This window comes from Antennarius striatus, chromosome 8 (genome assembly GCF_040054535.1).
Source record: "Antennarius striatus isolate MH-2024 chromosome 8, ASM4005453v1, whole genome shotgun sequence".
Classification (NCBI taxonomy): Eukaryota; Metazoa; Chordata; class Actinopteri; order Lophiiformes; family Antennariidae; genus Antennarius; species Antennarius striatus.
The window spans coordinates 9761950-9774607 of NC_090783.1; the positions used below are offsets into that span (position 1 = coordinate 9761950).

The 12658-nt window shown below is 43.9% G+C and overlaps 1 protein-coding gene across 2 annotated transcripts; it reads right to left on the reverse strand.

The window, feature by feature from the left end:
• Positions 1-1156: 1156 nt before the first annotated feature.
• On the reverse strand, positions 1157-11726 carry ccdc40 (coiled-coil domain 40 molecular ruler complex subunit). Of its 2 annotated transcripts, XM_068321932.1 has the most exons (19): positions 11651-11726; positions 9190-9331; positions 8820-9084; positions 8426-8547; positions 8120-8203; positions 7804-8023; positions 5097-5254; positions 4847-4969; positions 4196-4317; positions 3827-4070; positions 3564-3746; positions 3199-3444; positions 2906-3119; positions 2672-2841; positions 2490-2581; positions 2290-2404; positions 1999-2190; positions 1741-1899; positions 1157-1538 (listed from the first exon to the last, which is right to left on the reverse strand). In XM_068321932.1, exons 2-19 carry the CDS (start codon positions 9307-9309, stop codon positions 1254-1256), a joined length of 3114 nt encoding a protein of 1037 aa, XP_068178033.1. In that variant the 5' UTR covers positions 9310-9331; positions 11651-11726; the 3' UTR covers positions 1157-1253. The 2 variants fall into 2 exon arrangements, with proteins under 2 accessions (XP_068178033.1, XP_068178034.1); XM_068321933.1 differs by lacking the exons at positions 9190-9331; positions 11651-11726 and having other exon boundaries at positions 8334-8547; positions 8820-8842.
• Positions 11727-12658: the final 932 nt, after the last annotated feature.

A 12658-nucleotide genomic window follows, 5' to 3' on the forward strand; every position in this document is an offset into this window, starting at 1 on the left:
TTAGATTGTGGTGAATCGTGAGGCAGCGTTAAGACGCCCACCATCACATCTAAAACACACGGTCCAGACGTATGGAACCTGACCAGCCTCTGTCAACATGATTATCTCCATTGTATATGTTCATATATTGTAGGAAGCAGAAAACACAGCGAGGGATTTCCCCCGGAGGTACCTGTGATGACAACAAAGGAAATAAGAAGGTAATAAAAGGCCCATAGGAGCAACAGACATTCTATCTGAGCACGTTTGACTGAGCTGAAAAACAAGGAGGAATCACACTGCGAGGTGATTCAGTCGAGAACGATGCACACCCTGGGCACACACACACACACACACACACACACACACACACACACACACACACACACACACACACACACACACACACACACACACACACACACAGAGCTGGTCTAGCAGCATTCCAAAGCATTCTAGACAGGAGTCACGTGTGACGGCGTTAAGAGCACCTGACGTGCAGCAGAGAATGAGCGATGCTGCCTCCACCCATTAACAAAATTGCAGTTTGCGCTGCGCCCCCACACAGACGAGTCGTGTCCCAGGAGCCCCAGGGCCGATCGACTGAACGCTCATCCACAAATAGAGAGGAATGAGATTCAGGGCGGCAGTGGTTAGCGCTGCTGCCTCACAACACGGCGGACCCGGGTTCGAGTCCCGCTCTGTGCGGAGTTCGCATGCTCTCCCCGTGTCTGCGTGGGTTCTCTCCGGGTTCTCCGGCTTCCTCCCACCTCCAAAAGCATGCGCTTCAGGTTGATTGGCCGTTCCCAAATTGACCATAGGAGTGAGTGTGTGTGTGAATTGTTTGTTTCTATGTGGCTCCGCGGTACACTGGCGTCGTGCCCGGAGTGTCCCCCGCCTCACGCCCTGAGACTGCCAGGATAGGCACTGGCTACCCCGCGATTAAGCGGGTTGGAAGATGAATGAATGAATGAGATTCAGGGGAGTCACCGAAAAGAAGTAACGTGGTAATAAAGTCACTGTGTGAAATGTATGAAACCCAGCTTTTATCCAGGACCGGGTACCATCAGCTAGGAGTCCAGTTCTATACCACAAATTCTACCGCAGCACAACACCACCAGTATACTCTACTTATATTCGACCCTGAAAACTGTTTTTGATTTTTTTGTTGTTTCTTTATTGATGTTTTTTTCAAATCCACATTTCATTTCAAGCATAAAACAACACAAGCAGGAGGTGGCCTCTCTTCGTTATCCCCCGTCTTCATCTCATCCTTACTGTCTTCCTCCTGTACTCGTTGTCATGCTCTCCAGCCCCCACCCCTCCTCCAGGGCCTGCCGTACTCCCAGTGCGAGCAGCGGCCCCCGCAGCGCCCCCTGTTGCTGAGGGAACTCGTCGCACACGCGTTTCAAGACAGCGCTGACGGTGTGAACGCGTTCCGACTGACTCAGCAGGAGGGATCCGACCAATGGGCTCGAGGACCCGGGCTGGTAGCCTCCCCCGCAAACCGCCTGCAGCCTCTTGGTCCGGTTCTGGAGAGCCACCAGGTGAGCCAGGTTCTGGAGGAGGAGAGGATGAAGAACCAGTTTGGACAGGAAACAGCATACACGTCATCAGCGTGTCCGTGAGTTGTAATGCAGCCCCCCCTGCCCACCAGGGGGCAGCAACAGTCTGACTGAATCTGGGCTGGACTTTGTGGGCAGCAGGAGTAAATGAAGAAATGATGACTCAGCAGATGATGAGACTGCACGTGCTCCTCACCCCGTCCTTGACCTCCTGGAGCCGAACGACTTCACAGTCGAGGGCGGAGCCGGCGATGCGGAGTTGCGTCAGCTGCTGCTGCTGCTGCGTCAGCTCGCGTCTCACACTTGCCTGGCTCTCCTGCAGCTCCCTGATCACCTCCTCACACTCCAGTACGTTCTGAACGAACACACACACACACACACACACACATTGCACATGAGCCCAAAGAACGACACGCTTCAGGTACACGTCGGAATGTGGAGATCCGTCTCCTACGTTGTGCGTCTCCTGGATCTTGCGCTGGAGGCCCCGTATGACGAGGCTCAGCTCGCCCTTCGACGTCTGTCTGCGGGGGCCCCGGGCCTTCATGGCCTCCCTGCGGAGGTCGATGTTCTCCATCCTTGACACGGTGGCCTCGCTGTCCCTCAGCAGCTGCTCCCTCTGCTTCATCAGCTGGTCCAGCCTCCTCTGCATGGTCATGAACGGACAAAGACAGACGCCTGGATTAACAGCGAAGATCTCCGTTTACCACCCCCCCACCCCTATGTGAAGCCGCAGTCTGTTCACCTCCATACGGTGGACCTCAGCCTTCATCGTCTGAGTGTCCTCCTCACCCGACTCCACGGCTGAGCGAGTCTCTTTCAGAAGCTCAATCTTCTTCTCCCAGAGCATGACGTGACGTCTGTCGACACACAACACCGTTTCATGGATGTCTCATGATTCTCACATTGATATAGAAACACTCATGCACAGTAAGAGAGACGGACTCGGCTTCCACCAGACTGTTGAGGTGCCTCCCTTTTTCATCCTGGGTCTTCTCCAGTTCCATCTGCATCTCGATGGACTGACGCTCCGCCTCCTGAACACATCACATCAACTTTAAATTAAAAAAACTTTAAAAAGGGTAAAAAGAAGAGATTTAAAGATGACTTTAGCGGTCACGCCGTGCCTTCAGCCTGCAGAGGAAATCTGTCTCCATCAGTGCATTCTCCTGCTCTAGAGCCAGGCTGAGCTGTCCGTTCTGGCTCAGGAGGGTGTTGAGCTTCAGCAGGTCTCCTCTCAGTGTCTTTGCGTCCTTCTCCAGCTCCTTCTCCTCACGGCGCTCCGCCTCCATCTCACCTGGAGGGATCAGAGTTGCATTAACAGAACCTCTGGTAGAGAGCAGAATGTTTGGTTCACACACCCTCCAAGCGCATCTTCCTCTGCTCCATGCAGGTGAACTCTGTCTGCAGCTTAAGCATCTCCCCGCCGTTGGCTCCCATCTCCTGGGTCAGGCCCACCAGAGTTCCCTGACGCTTCATCCACAGCTGCTTGTTGCTCTTGATTTTCCCTTCCAGCTCCTCAATCTGAGTTTTTAAAGCCTGCACGTTGATTTCAAGAGGACTCAAGTCCTCATGCTGGGAAAGAGGACACACAAATTCTTACATTTATTTTCTACTTAAACCACGGACAACCGGGAACTGGGGATCTTCTCACCCCAGTGCTGGCAGCGATTTGATCAATCTTCTTCTTATAGTTTGCGATTGTGTGCTGCTTCTGTTCGATGAGTGTGAAAAAGGAGGAGATTTGGGCCTGTGCAGATGTCAGTAACTTGTTGCGCTCAGCAATCTCCTCATTTTGGGCCTCCAGGGTGAGGGCCAGCCTGTCCAGACGCTGGTCCACCGTGCTGCACTCCAGACCCACAACGCCAATGTCGTTTCTCAGTTGCCACAACTGAAAGATCTAAAGAGGAGGAGATGAAACACCTTCATCCATGTCACAATATTCTGTCTTTTTACATATATTCTATCGCAAGCAATTTGCTCCACAGTCTGTAACGTATAGGGGTACATTAATTTTACCTTCTCCTTTTTGAGTCTGGTCATCCTATTGATGGGCATCTGGGAGGACTTGACATCTTTCCTGTGGGTGAGTGCCTGCTGCATGCAGGTCATGATCTTATCTTCCAGCTCCAGACGCAGAGCGCTCTCTTTCTCCAGCTGCCTCCTCTGATCATTCACTTGAGTCTGCTGAGCGCTGGCTTCCTACAGTATCAAGGAAATGAAGTGAAGGGTCGAATATTAGCAAAGGGAAAGGGGAGTAGGAAGAGGTGTGTCCTGGGTACCTTGGACAGCCTGGCCAGGGTGTGCTCCGTCTCCCTCAGGGTGCGCAGGCAGGCGCTGTATTGGGCCTGCAGAGCGTCTTGGTCGGACCGTTTCTGACCAATCAGCTTCTTAGACGTGGAACACTCCATCTGGGACCAGTTCATCTGCATGGTCAGCGTCTCGTGCTTCTCCTGCTCTTCTGTGGTGGATTTTTTGTATCCCTCAATCTCTCTGTCCAGCAGGACCAGCTGCTGATTGACAGAACTGAGGATTCAAGGTGAGCAGTAAAATTATTAGATATCAAACAGCATTGATAGGGATATAAAGACACACCGTAGATTTAGAATACGATGGCGAATTGGTAGGTGAATATTCAGCCGTATTCTCACCGCACAGCTTCCTGCATTGCGCCGAAGGCCTCGTCTCTTTTCCCCATTTCCCCCAGACTGCTGCTCCACTGCTGCTGCAGCTGTTTACGCGCCATGAGCAGAGACGCCATCTCCATCTCAGCCTGAAAATGTGTGATAGACAGTCATAGATGTAAGATGCATCGTTCGGATCAAGCTCTTCACATCCAATCACAATTGTACCTTCATAGGAATCACAGACACTATGTTGTTTTTCTTCTCTTTTGTCCAAAACTGTGAGCTAAACTGTAAGGTCAGAGATGAAATTACTACGCGTGAAAACAAAGCCGTCAATTGAGATGAAAGTATGAATAATTATTTATTACATTTGTTTCTTTGGCCATCTTGCATTGAAATGATATGCTGGGCCGATTACATCCTCCAGCAAGCAGCTTACAAAGCTAATGGCTATCCAGTGACAGAGGAGCCTGAACACTGACACGTTAACCAACCGGCTCACAGGTCAGAGGTCAGGAGAGTGAATATTGGTCTATAACCAAATGACCAGACTACCTGCCTTAATTACAACCATAGCTAACACTGTCATTACAACACAGTAATATTTTGACATCCTTTCATGGTAACTAAAGACAGGTTTATCTCTCATGTAAACATGATGTCAGGACGTTTCACCTCAGAAAGAGCCTTGTTGGCGTCCAGAGTTTCTTCTGCTTGGGCTCTAACCTGCAACTCACACAGGGCTATCTGCTGAGTCAGCTTCTCCACCGTCTTCGTTAGATGCTCTACACAGAAATCCTGGTGGCACAGGTGTATTTCCAATCATTAACAGCAGTAAGTAATCAATGATCAGGCCTAATCCAGACACATCATTAAAGATGTGGGATGTGTCGGCCTGAGACTCCAGGCTGCGTTCGGCGTCCACCTGCTTTTGTTTCTGCTCCTCGACCTGGTTCTTCTCAGCTCCTGTTTTGTGATGGACATTCTGCATGGCTTTGACATCAAAGTGCAGATCTGAGCTGACTCTTTGCGTGAAGACAAGATGCAGCATCAGGTTATCCAACTCCGCCTGCAGCTGGGACACTGAGAAGAAGACACACGGGACATTCAGAACCCAACAGCTGAGGTGGCGTTTCTGAGGAAACCTGCCTCATGAAGCACGGAGAGTAAATTACATGACAGTTATGCTCAAAATAATAGCAGTGTCTTTAAAAAGGTGAGTAAATGTGAAAATTTATCAAATATATTGTACTTCAATGAACACAAATGTAATCCTATTTCAAAGAAAGAAAATTGGAAAAGGTAACAAAATTTTATAATATTTCACAGAAAGTCAAGAAATGTAATGTTAAAAAAACAGCAGTGGTGACTTCAAATAGGGAGGTTGTTGATTCTGTGGGGGAAAAAAAGTTGTTAACAGGTAGTCCTTATTTAAGGATCAAGGCAACTGATATTGCATACACTGGCTGTGCATTTGTCCTGAAAAGGTAAAGGTAAAAAAGGTCGTTCAAGACACTGTTCCGATGAAAAGTCTCTTTAATCAAGAAATGGATAAAAGAAGGAAAACCTAAGAAGAAGTGCAGAAACTCGAATGGATCGGAGAATAACCAAACAGGCTCAGTCAATGATCATCTCCAGGAAGATCAGAGAAGATCTCAGGTGGTCTCTGAGTACTGTAACAATCAGAGGGCGTCTGTGTGAATCCAAGCTACCAGCAAGAAGCCTCTGCAAAGTCCCATTGTTAAAAAGAAGACATGTGCTGAAACAGTTAGAATTTAGCAAAGAACACATCGACTGGCCTGAAAAGAAATGGCACCATATTTTGTAGACTGATGAAAGTCAGATTGTTCTTTCTGGGTCTAAGGGCCACAGACAGTTTCTCAGACGACGTGCAAACACTGAATTAAAGCCACAGTACACAGTGAAGATGGTGAATCATGATGGTGCTAGCACCTTGATATGCGGGAGGTTCTTATGCTATGGTTTTGGTCCTATTTATCAAATACCAGGGATCATGGATCAGTTTGACAGTTTGATTACTGAAAGTAGTCTAGCTGTAGGCTGAAGAGTAATTCCCTTGAAATGAGCCAATGAGTGTTTCTACAAGTCAAAGACCGCAAACACACCTGCAAACGAACAAAATTATGGTTCCAGACAAACAGCATCCAACTAATGGAGTGACCAGCAGAATCTCTGGACCTCAATCCTCTAGAAAACTTGTGGGCTGACATGAAAAATGCTGTCCATGAGGCAAAACCAACAAATGCAGAGGACTTGTGGAACATAGTACAATTGACCTGGGCTGCAACACTTGTTGACCGTTGCAAACAGGTCAAACAGGTGTGAAGGAGTTATCAGGAACCATGGTTATGCAACAAAATATTAGTTTAAGATATTCAGCAAAGGTGATTTTCAAGAATTTGTCAGTTTATGGGATACATTTTTGAGTTTCCAAAGGCAGATGTCAGCATTTATATTTTTTTAACATTACATTTCTTGACTTTCTGTGAAATACTTTTTCCAATTTTCTTGCTTTGAAATAGAATGTGCAGTGTTCCCAATTTATTTGTGTTCATTGGAGTACCAATTATTTAATGAAACTTGACATTTACTCACCTTTTTAAAGACACTGCTATTATTTTGAGCATAACTGTATATTTATTTGAGCGATCCAGTCATTCTCTTTCTATGGAAAATGAAACTAAAAGGAAAACTAAAACGATTAGTATTGCAGTTATGAATATTTGTGTTATTTGTGATATATATTCATGGTTTGAAAACGATACCGTCTTGCCAACTGACCCACAGAGCACTAAATGAACATACTAGTTAGACACACGTCCAAGGTGTGTCTGCTAGCACAAGATAGACAATCAGGTAAATACTGACAGGTGAGATACCGCTCAGGGTAACTAAGGTTAATATAGTATTTTGTAACTGTACAATTTATAACATAAAAATCACATTTCTATTATGTAATAATATAAACGAAAGTGTTAATTCTTATTCTATAGATGAGTTTTAACAAAACTCATACATGGCTCCTAAATAATCATGCATGAACCTAAACCGGGAATTCTTAAATCACTGATATATAATAAAGGGGCGGCAGTGGCTCAGTGGTAAAGCGGGCGGTAGAGCGGGTCGTCCTATGATTTCAAGATCAGCGGTTCGATTCCCGCTCCTGTGCCCAAAAATACCCGGAGGTGAGCTGACAGTGGGAGGTGTCAGCTCACCTCTGGAGCACTGCCGAGGCACCCTTGAGCAAGGTGCCGTCCCCTTTACAAATTGCTCATTTAAGGCGCACCAAGATGGAGCTGCCTGCCACTCTACCTCCCTTGCATGCCTACAGGCCCCCTTGTGTATGTGTGTGTGTGTGCTACAGGGGCCTGTACACACTAATATATATATATATATATATATATATATATATATATATATATATATATATATATATATATATATATATATTTGAATCAGTAGCTAGAGTGTGCATTCTTAATTTCCCTTCGGGGATCAAAACAGTACATAAAATTTTTAAAAAAATTAAATGGGCACAACAAATCTAAATAAATGCAAAGAGTTCATCTAAGCTTAACATGAAGGTTTATTAAATTTAAAGGCCTTCTCACCGCTGGCTTTGGCTTTGAGGTGCCGATGAGTTATACCAGAATGCTGGCTCTTGGTTTCCTCCAGCCGATCCTGCGCCTGCCGATGTTCGGCTTCAGCCTGTGACTTGGCGTGGTGATGCTCCTCCAGCCGGGTCTGGAGTCTAGCCAGCTGCTCCTGAATCCTGAACATCTCAACATGTATGTCCTCCATGCGCTTCTCATCGGACTTCTCCAGCGCCAGCTGGGTAAGAAAGAGAATCAGGAGTTGATCATCCTGTCACGCAGCTTCTCACAGATGTTGAAGAGGTTTGATGGTTCAGCTTCTGAAGCAGCCAACCTTTTCCTTCAGGTCCAGGTCCATCTTCTCCAGCTTCTTCCTGAAGTGGCTGCTCAGAGCAGCTTGAAGCGGTCTGACCAGAGGCTGCCAACAGATCCAACACTGACTTAGTGACATGAGAACAAATTCCTGGCGCTACGAACATCTACGACTACAAGGAAACCCATCTCCAAACATCAAGAACAAACGCTGAGGAGCACCGGCTAACATTTACCTCAGGGATTGACAGACGACACACTCACACCATCATTCTCCTTTAGGAGCGACTAAACAGACATGAATCATTTTGTTGTTACTGATGCAGACATGTTCAGAGTCCAGAATGATTAACTCCTCCTCTTCCTCGGGCAGCGGCTCCCCATCCTCCATGTCTTCTGATATCCCGTTGGTTAGAAGGTGAGGGGTCAAGGTCACCAGAGGAACGTTTTCTTTATGGAGAAAATAAATTTAAAAGCAAAATTCTAATCAAATTATTAATATTGTGGAACTTTAAGCTTTAAGCATAGGTATAATATTTTTGCTCTTGGATAAGTTTTTGTTCTGTACTCAGCCTGCAATAATTATAGACAGTATAGATAGTATTATTGTTATTACAATCAGTAATAATGTGAACCATAGCAGGTTAGCATGAACTAGCAGTTTCAAGAGAGTTTTTCGGTGTTTCTTCGTTCATGTCAAACAGGGTTAAGAGAGTTCTGACCTGAGTCTGTGGGTGCAGTGGGGTCTTCCTCTTCAGGGTGATGCTGGGGGGTCAGGACGTCAGGGTGACGCTTGGGGGTCAGGACGTCAGGCTCAAGCTGGGGCGTCAGGTTTTCAGGCTGAAGCTGGGGGGTCAGGTCGTCAGGCTGAAGCTGGGGGATCAGGTCATCGGGTTGAAGCTGGGGGGTTAGGATGTGGGGATGAAGCTGGAGGGTCAGGTCATCAGGGTGAAGCTGGGGGGTCAGGACGTGGGATTCTGGTCCTGACTGGTCCAGTCAGCCATACAGGTAAAGAGAAGCAGAGAGAAGATGGAATCATGACACCACGTGATCCCGGGGCTGATCATAGGAGAAGAGCCACAGATTTCTTACCTGCTGAACAGGTGAGACCGAACCCCCCCTGTCCTCCACGGGGTGGTCCCTGCCACCCTCGTCCTGATCTGGTCCAGAGTGTTCCTCCCTTCCCTCATCCTCTTGATTATCACTCTGCATGTTACCCGCTGACGTCAGACACCTAAACATAGTGACGTTAATGCATTTTACACACGTCTCCTCCACGAAAACACATTAAATAGTTCAGAAACAGTAACGTTCATTCTTTTACCGCGTTCAGTTTCATTTGAACAAAACAAAATACCAAAAAAATTACAAAAAAATTACAAAATACCAGAGTCAAAAACTCCACTAACGTCACCTAGCAGTGGCTTAGCTTCCAGGATAACAGTACCTTAGCACCGAGGCTAACAGTAGCTTCTGCTCCTAGGCTAATGATTTTGATTTTTGCAAAAACACTTCAATCGCACTCAAACATTTTACAATTTTTCATTAGATGAAAGTACTAAAGTGCTTCAAAAATACTAAAACCAATAAAAAGAAATACAAATTTAAAAATGAGTGCATTATATCAGGAAATTTGCAAGAGTGACTTGATCTAAAGTGCATAGGACATTTTTGTGACACCAGATGTTCCTAAAGTTATTTAGGTCTTTTGTCATTTTGTAAAAACCAAATTCTAGTTTTAAGCGACATCTGATGTTACAGCAAAAAACAGTAGCTGCTTCTAGGCAGCTTAGCTCTCAGGCTAACGGTAGCTTAGCTCTCAGGCTAACGGTAGCTTAGCACCCAGGATAACAGTACCTTAGCTCCCCAAATTAACAGTAGCTTAGCTCCCAGGCTAACGGTAGCTTAGCTCTCAGGCTAACGGTAGCTTAGCTCTCAGGCTAACGGTAGCTTAGCTCCCAGGCTAATGGTAACTTAGCTCCCAGGCTAAAAGTAGCTTAGCTCTCAGGCTAACGGTAGCTTAGCTCTCAGGCTAACGGTGGCTTTGCATGTAGTGATGCTAGATCTGATTATTTTAAATGTAAGAATAGATGTAAAAAGTTGAAATCATTTGAGGCCCAGATCAAACTGTATAATCTGTGTAAGAGTTATAAGTGTCTCTTAAGGAAGTCTCAAAAAACATATGTCAAAAGTTTCCATTCAACTCTTAGGATTTTGAAATTGGGTGACCCTGAGAATACTGGAAATTAATTAATTAATTAATAAAACCTCGGGTCAAAAGGTTCCACCTTGTAAAGTAACTTTAGAATCTTTTGTTAAACATTTTGAAGCTCTAAATAAAAGGGCTGACTCACCTGGAAACACTAATTATTTCAACCCATAGCATTAATGACAAGTTAAACCGTACCTTTTATACTAAAGAAATTTCTCTTGCTGTTAAGAATCTCCGAAATAACAAAGCATGTGGTGTCGACAGCCTTATCAATAAATTTGTAAAAAACAGTCCTCAGGAATTAGTTGTAGCTGTAACTAAACTCTTTAACTTGGTTCTAGTGTCAGGTAAAATTCAAGTTGGAATTTGTCGTGTTGGAATTATAAAACCTCTATACAAAGGCAAATGTAAGAATATTTCAACATTTTAATCACTCAGTAAATTTCTAAAATCACCTGCCAATACATCCAGACCATTATAAAAGTGATGTATGTAATACTCAACATCATTCAGATACACTGCAAATAGTAAGGGAGATCATTTTTCTCCTTGGAGTACACCCATTTCACATGAAAAATAATTTAATAATTTCCCATTAACTTTTATACATGACTTAGCATTCCCATAAAGATTGTAAACAAGCCTAATAATATTCTCATTAATGCCACAACCAATCAATTTTTGCCATAGTGAGACTATTACTCCTGTCAAAGGCTTTCTCATAGTCAACAAAGCAACAGGATAATTTTTTCTTTTTAGCAAGGTAAATATCAATCATGGATGTGTGTGTGATGTGTGATAGAAGAGTTTCAGCTTTGACAGTCTTGGTGATGAACTTCATTATGTCTTGTCCTGCCCTGCTCTTGACCATCTCAGAAAACCTCTCATTAAACCATACTTCTGGAAAAGTCCGACTTGCCTAAAATTCAATCAGTTATTCTCATCCTTAAATAAAAAAACTGTCAAATCTTGTTAAATTTATCAAAGAAGTTATGTATATTTTCAGCAAATAACTCCTGCCCTACAGTCCTATTGTAATTAGTAATTTATGTTAAAAGAATTTTATTTCTTTTTCTTGTCAGATTCATTGTAAGTTCTCTCATACCTCAATAGGGGTCTCACGTAGGGAAATAGAATTACTGTCATTGTCATTGTCCCAGGCTAACGGTAGCTTAGCTCCCAGGCTAACGGTAGCTTAGCTCCCAGGCTAACGGTAGCTTAGCAAGTGAAGCAGCAGTAACAGACTTTAAATATATTTACCCACAATTGCATGAGCGGAAAACTAATCCCCAATAAACGGCTTCATCCCAAAAATGACTGAAAAATGTAAACAATTATTACCTTTTTCATTTGCAACATGTATTTCTGTACTCCTCCACGAAGTGTCGGAAGTGACAGGTACGCGCAACAACGTCGCTAGGCAACGGAAAGCTCCGCTGGGGAATGTGGTGACGTCACGCTGCAGGAAGCGCAGAAGTGTTCCGGAAATTTTAATTTGGAAAGTCCACAAGAACTTCCTTAACATGGAAACATGCTGTATTACTTTTGCTTCAAAAAACATTTTTTTAAATTATAAATTTAATTGTTTTGGTAAAGTTCCATATCATTAAATACACTTGGGCATATATTGAACAATGGCTCATTGAACAAAAAAGGCTTCAAAAACTTTAAACATCTGTATGACATACAAATTATTTGAACGCATTTTATTTTTTTGCAAATTATTCCCGTTTGTTATATATTCATTGTAAACTGTTAAAATATTTAATTTAAAAAAACAACAACCTGGAAATTTGAGCAAAGGTTTGTTTGAAGCCATAAATTTACTAAAAAACTTTTATCCGTGTCATTAGCGCTCATTATGTTCAATACTATTGTTTAGACACTTCAATTGGAAAGTAGAGCTTCTTTGTTATGTTTACTGTATAACTGTTTATTACGCCAAGATTTGTCCAAAATGGAATTGACTTAAAGATTTCTTCACAAGTAAAAAGAAGTTGTTGCAGGAGCGGAATTCCGATAGAGAGAGAGAGAGATAGAGATATAGATAGAGAGATATAGATAGAGATAGAGAGATAGATAGATAGAGATAGAGAGATAGAGAGATAGAGAGATAGATACTTTATAATCCCGGGGGAAATTGTATTTTTATTGTATTTTTTTAGTAGTAGTATGAAGAGTCATAATTGAACTAAGAGGACATAATTGAACTCCATCTAACCCTAACCCTAAGAACAGCGTTAAAGACAAAAACGTACCTCAAAGATTGATTTGGGTGTCAGTGGTAATCTGTTAGTCTAAAAGGAATCATAATAAAATATCCAGTCATTTGAGAGAAAAATGAAGAAA

Bases quoted from the DNA above. Each gene is read 5' to 3' on its own strand.
- ccdc40 (XM_068321932.1), bottom strand. From the start codon at position 9,309: ATGCAGAGTGATAATCAAGAGGATGAGGGAAGGGAGGAACACTCTGGA. The intron at 5,255-7,803 runs GTGAGAAGGCCT...TCTTCTTCTCAG, and splicing joins CCTCAAAGCCAAAGCCAGCG to TGTCCCAGCTGCAGGCGGAG. The intron at 4,071-4,195 runs GTGAGAATACGG...TTGAATCCTCAG, and splicing joins GCAATGCAGGAAGCTGTGCG to TTCTGTCAATCAGCAGCTGG.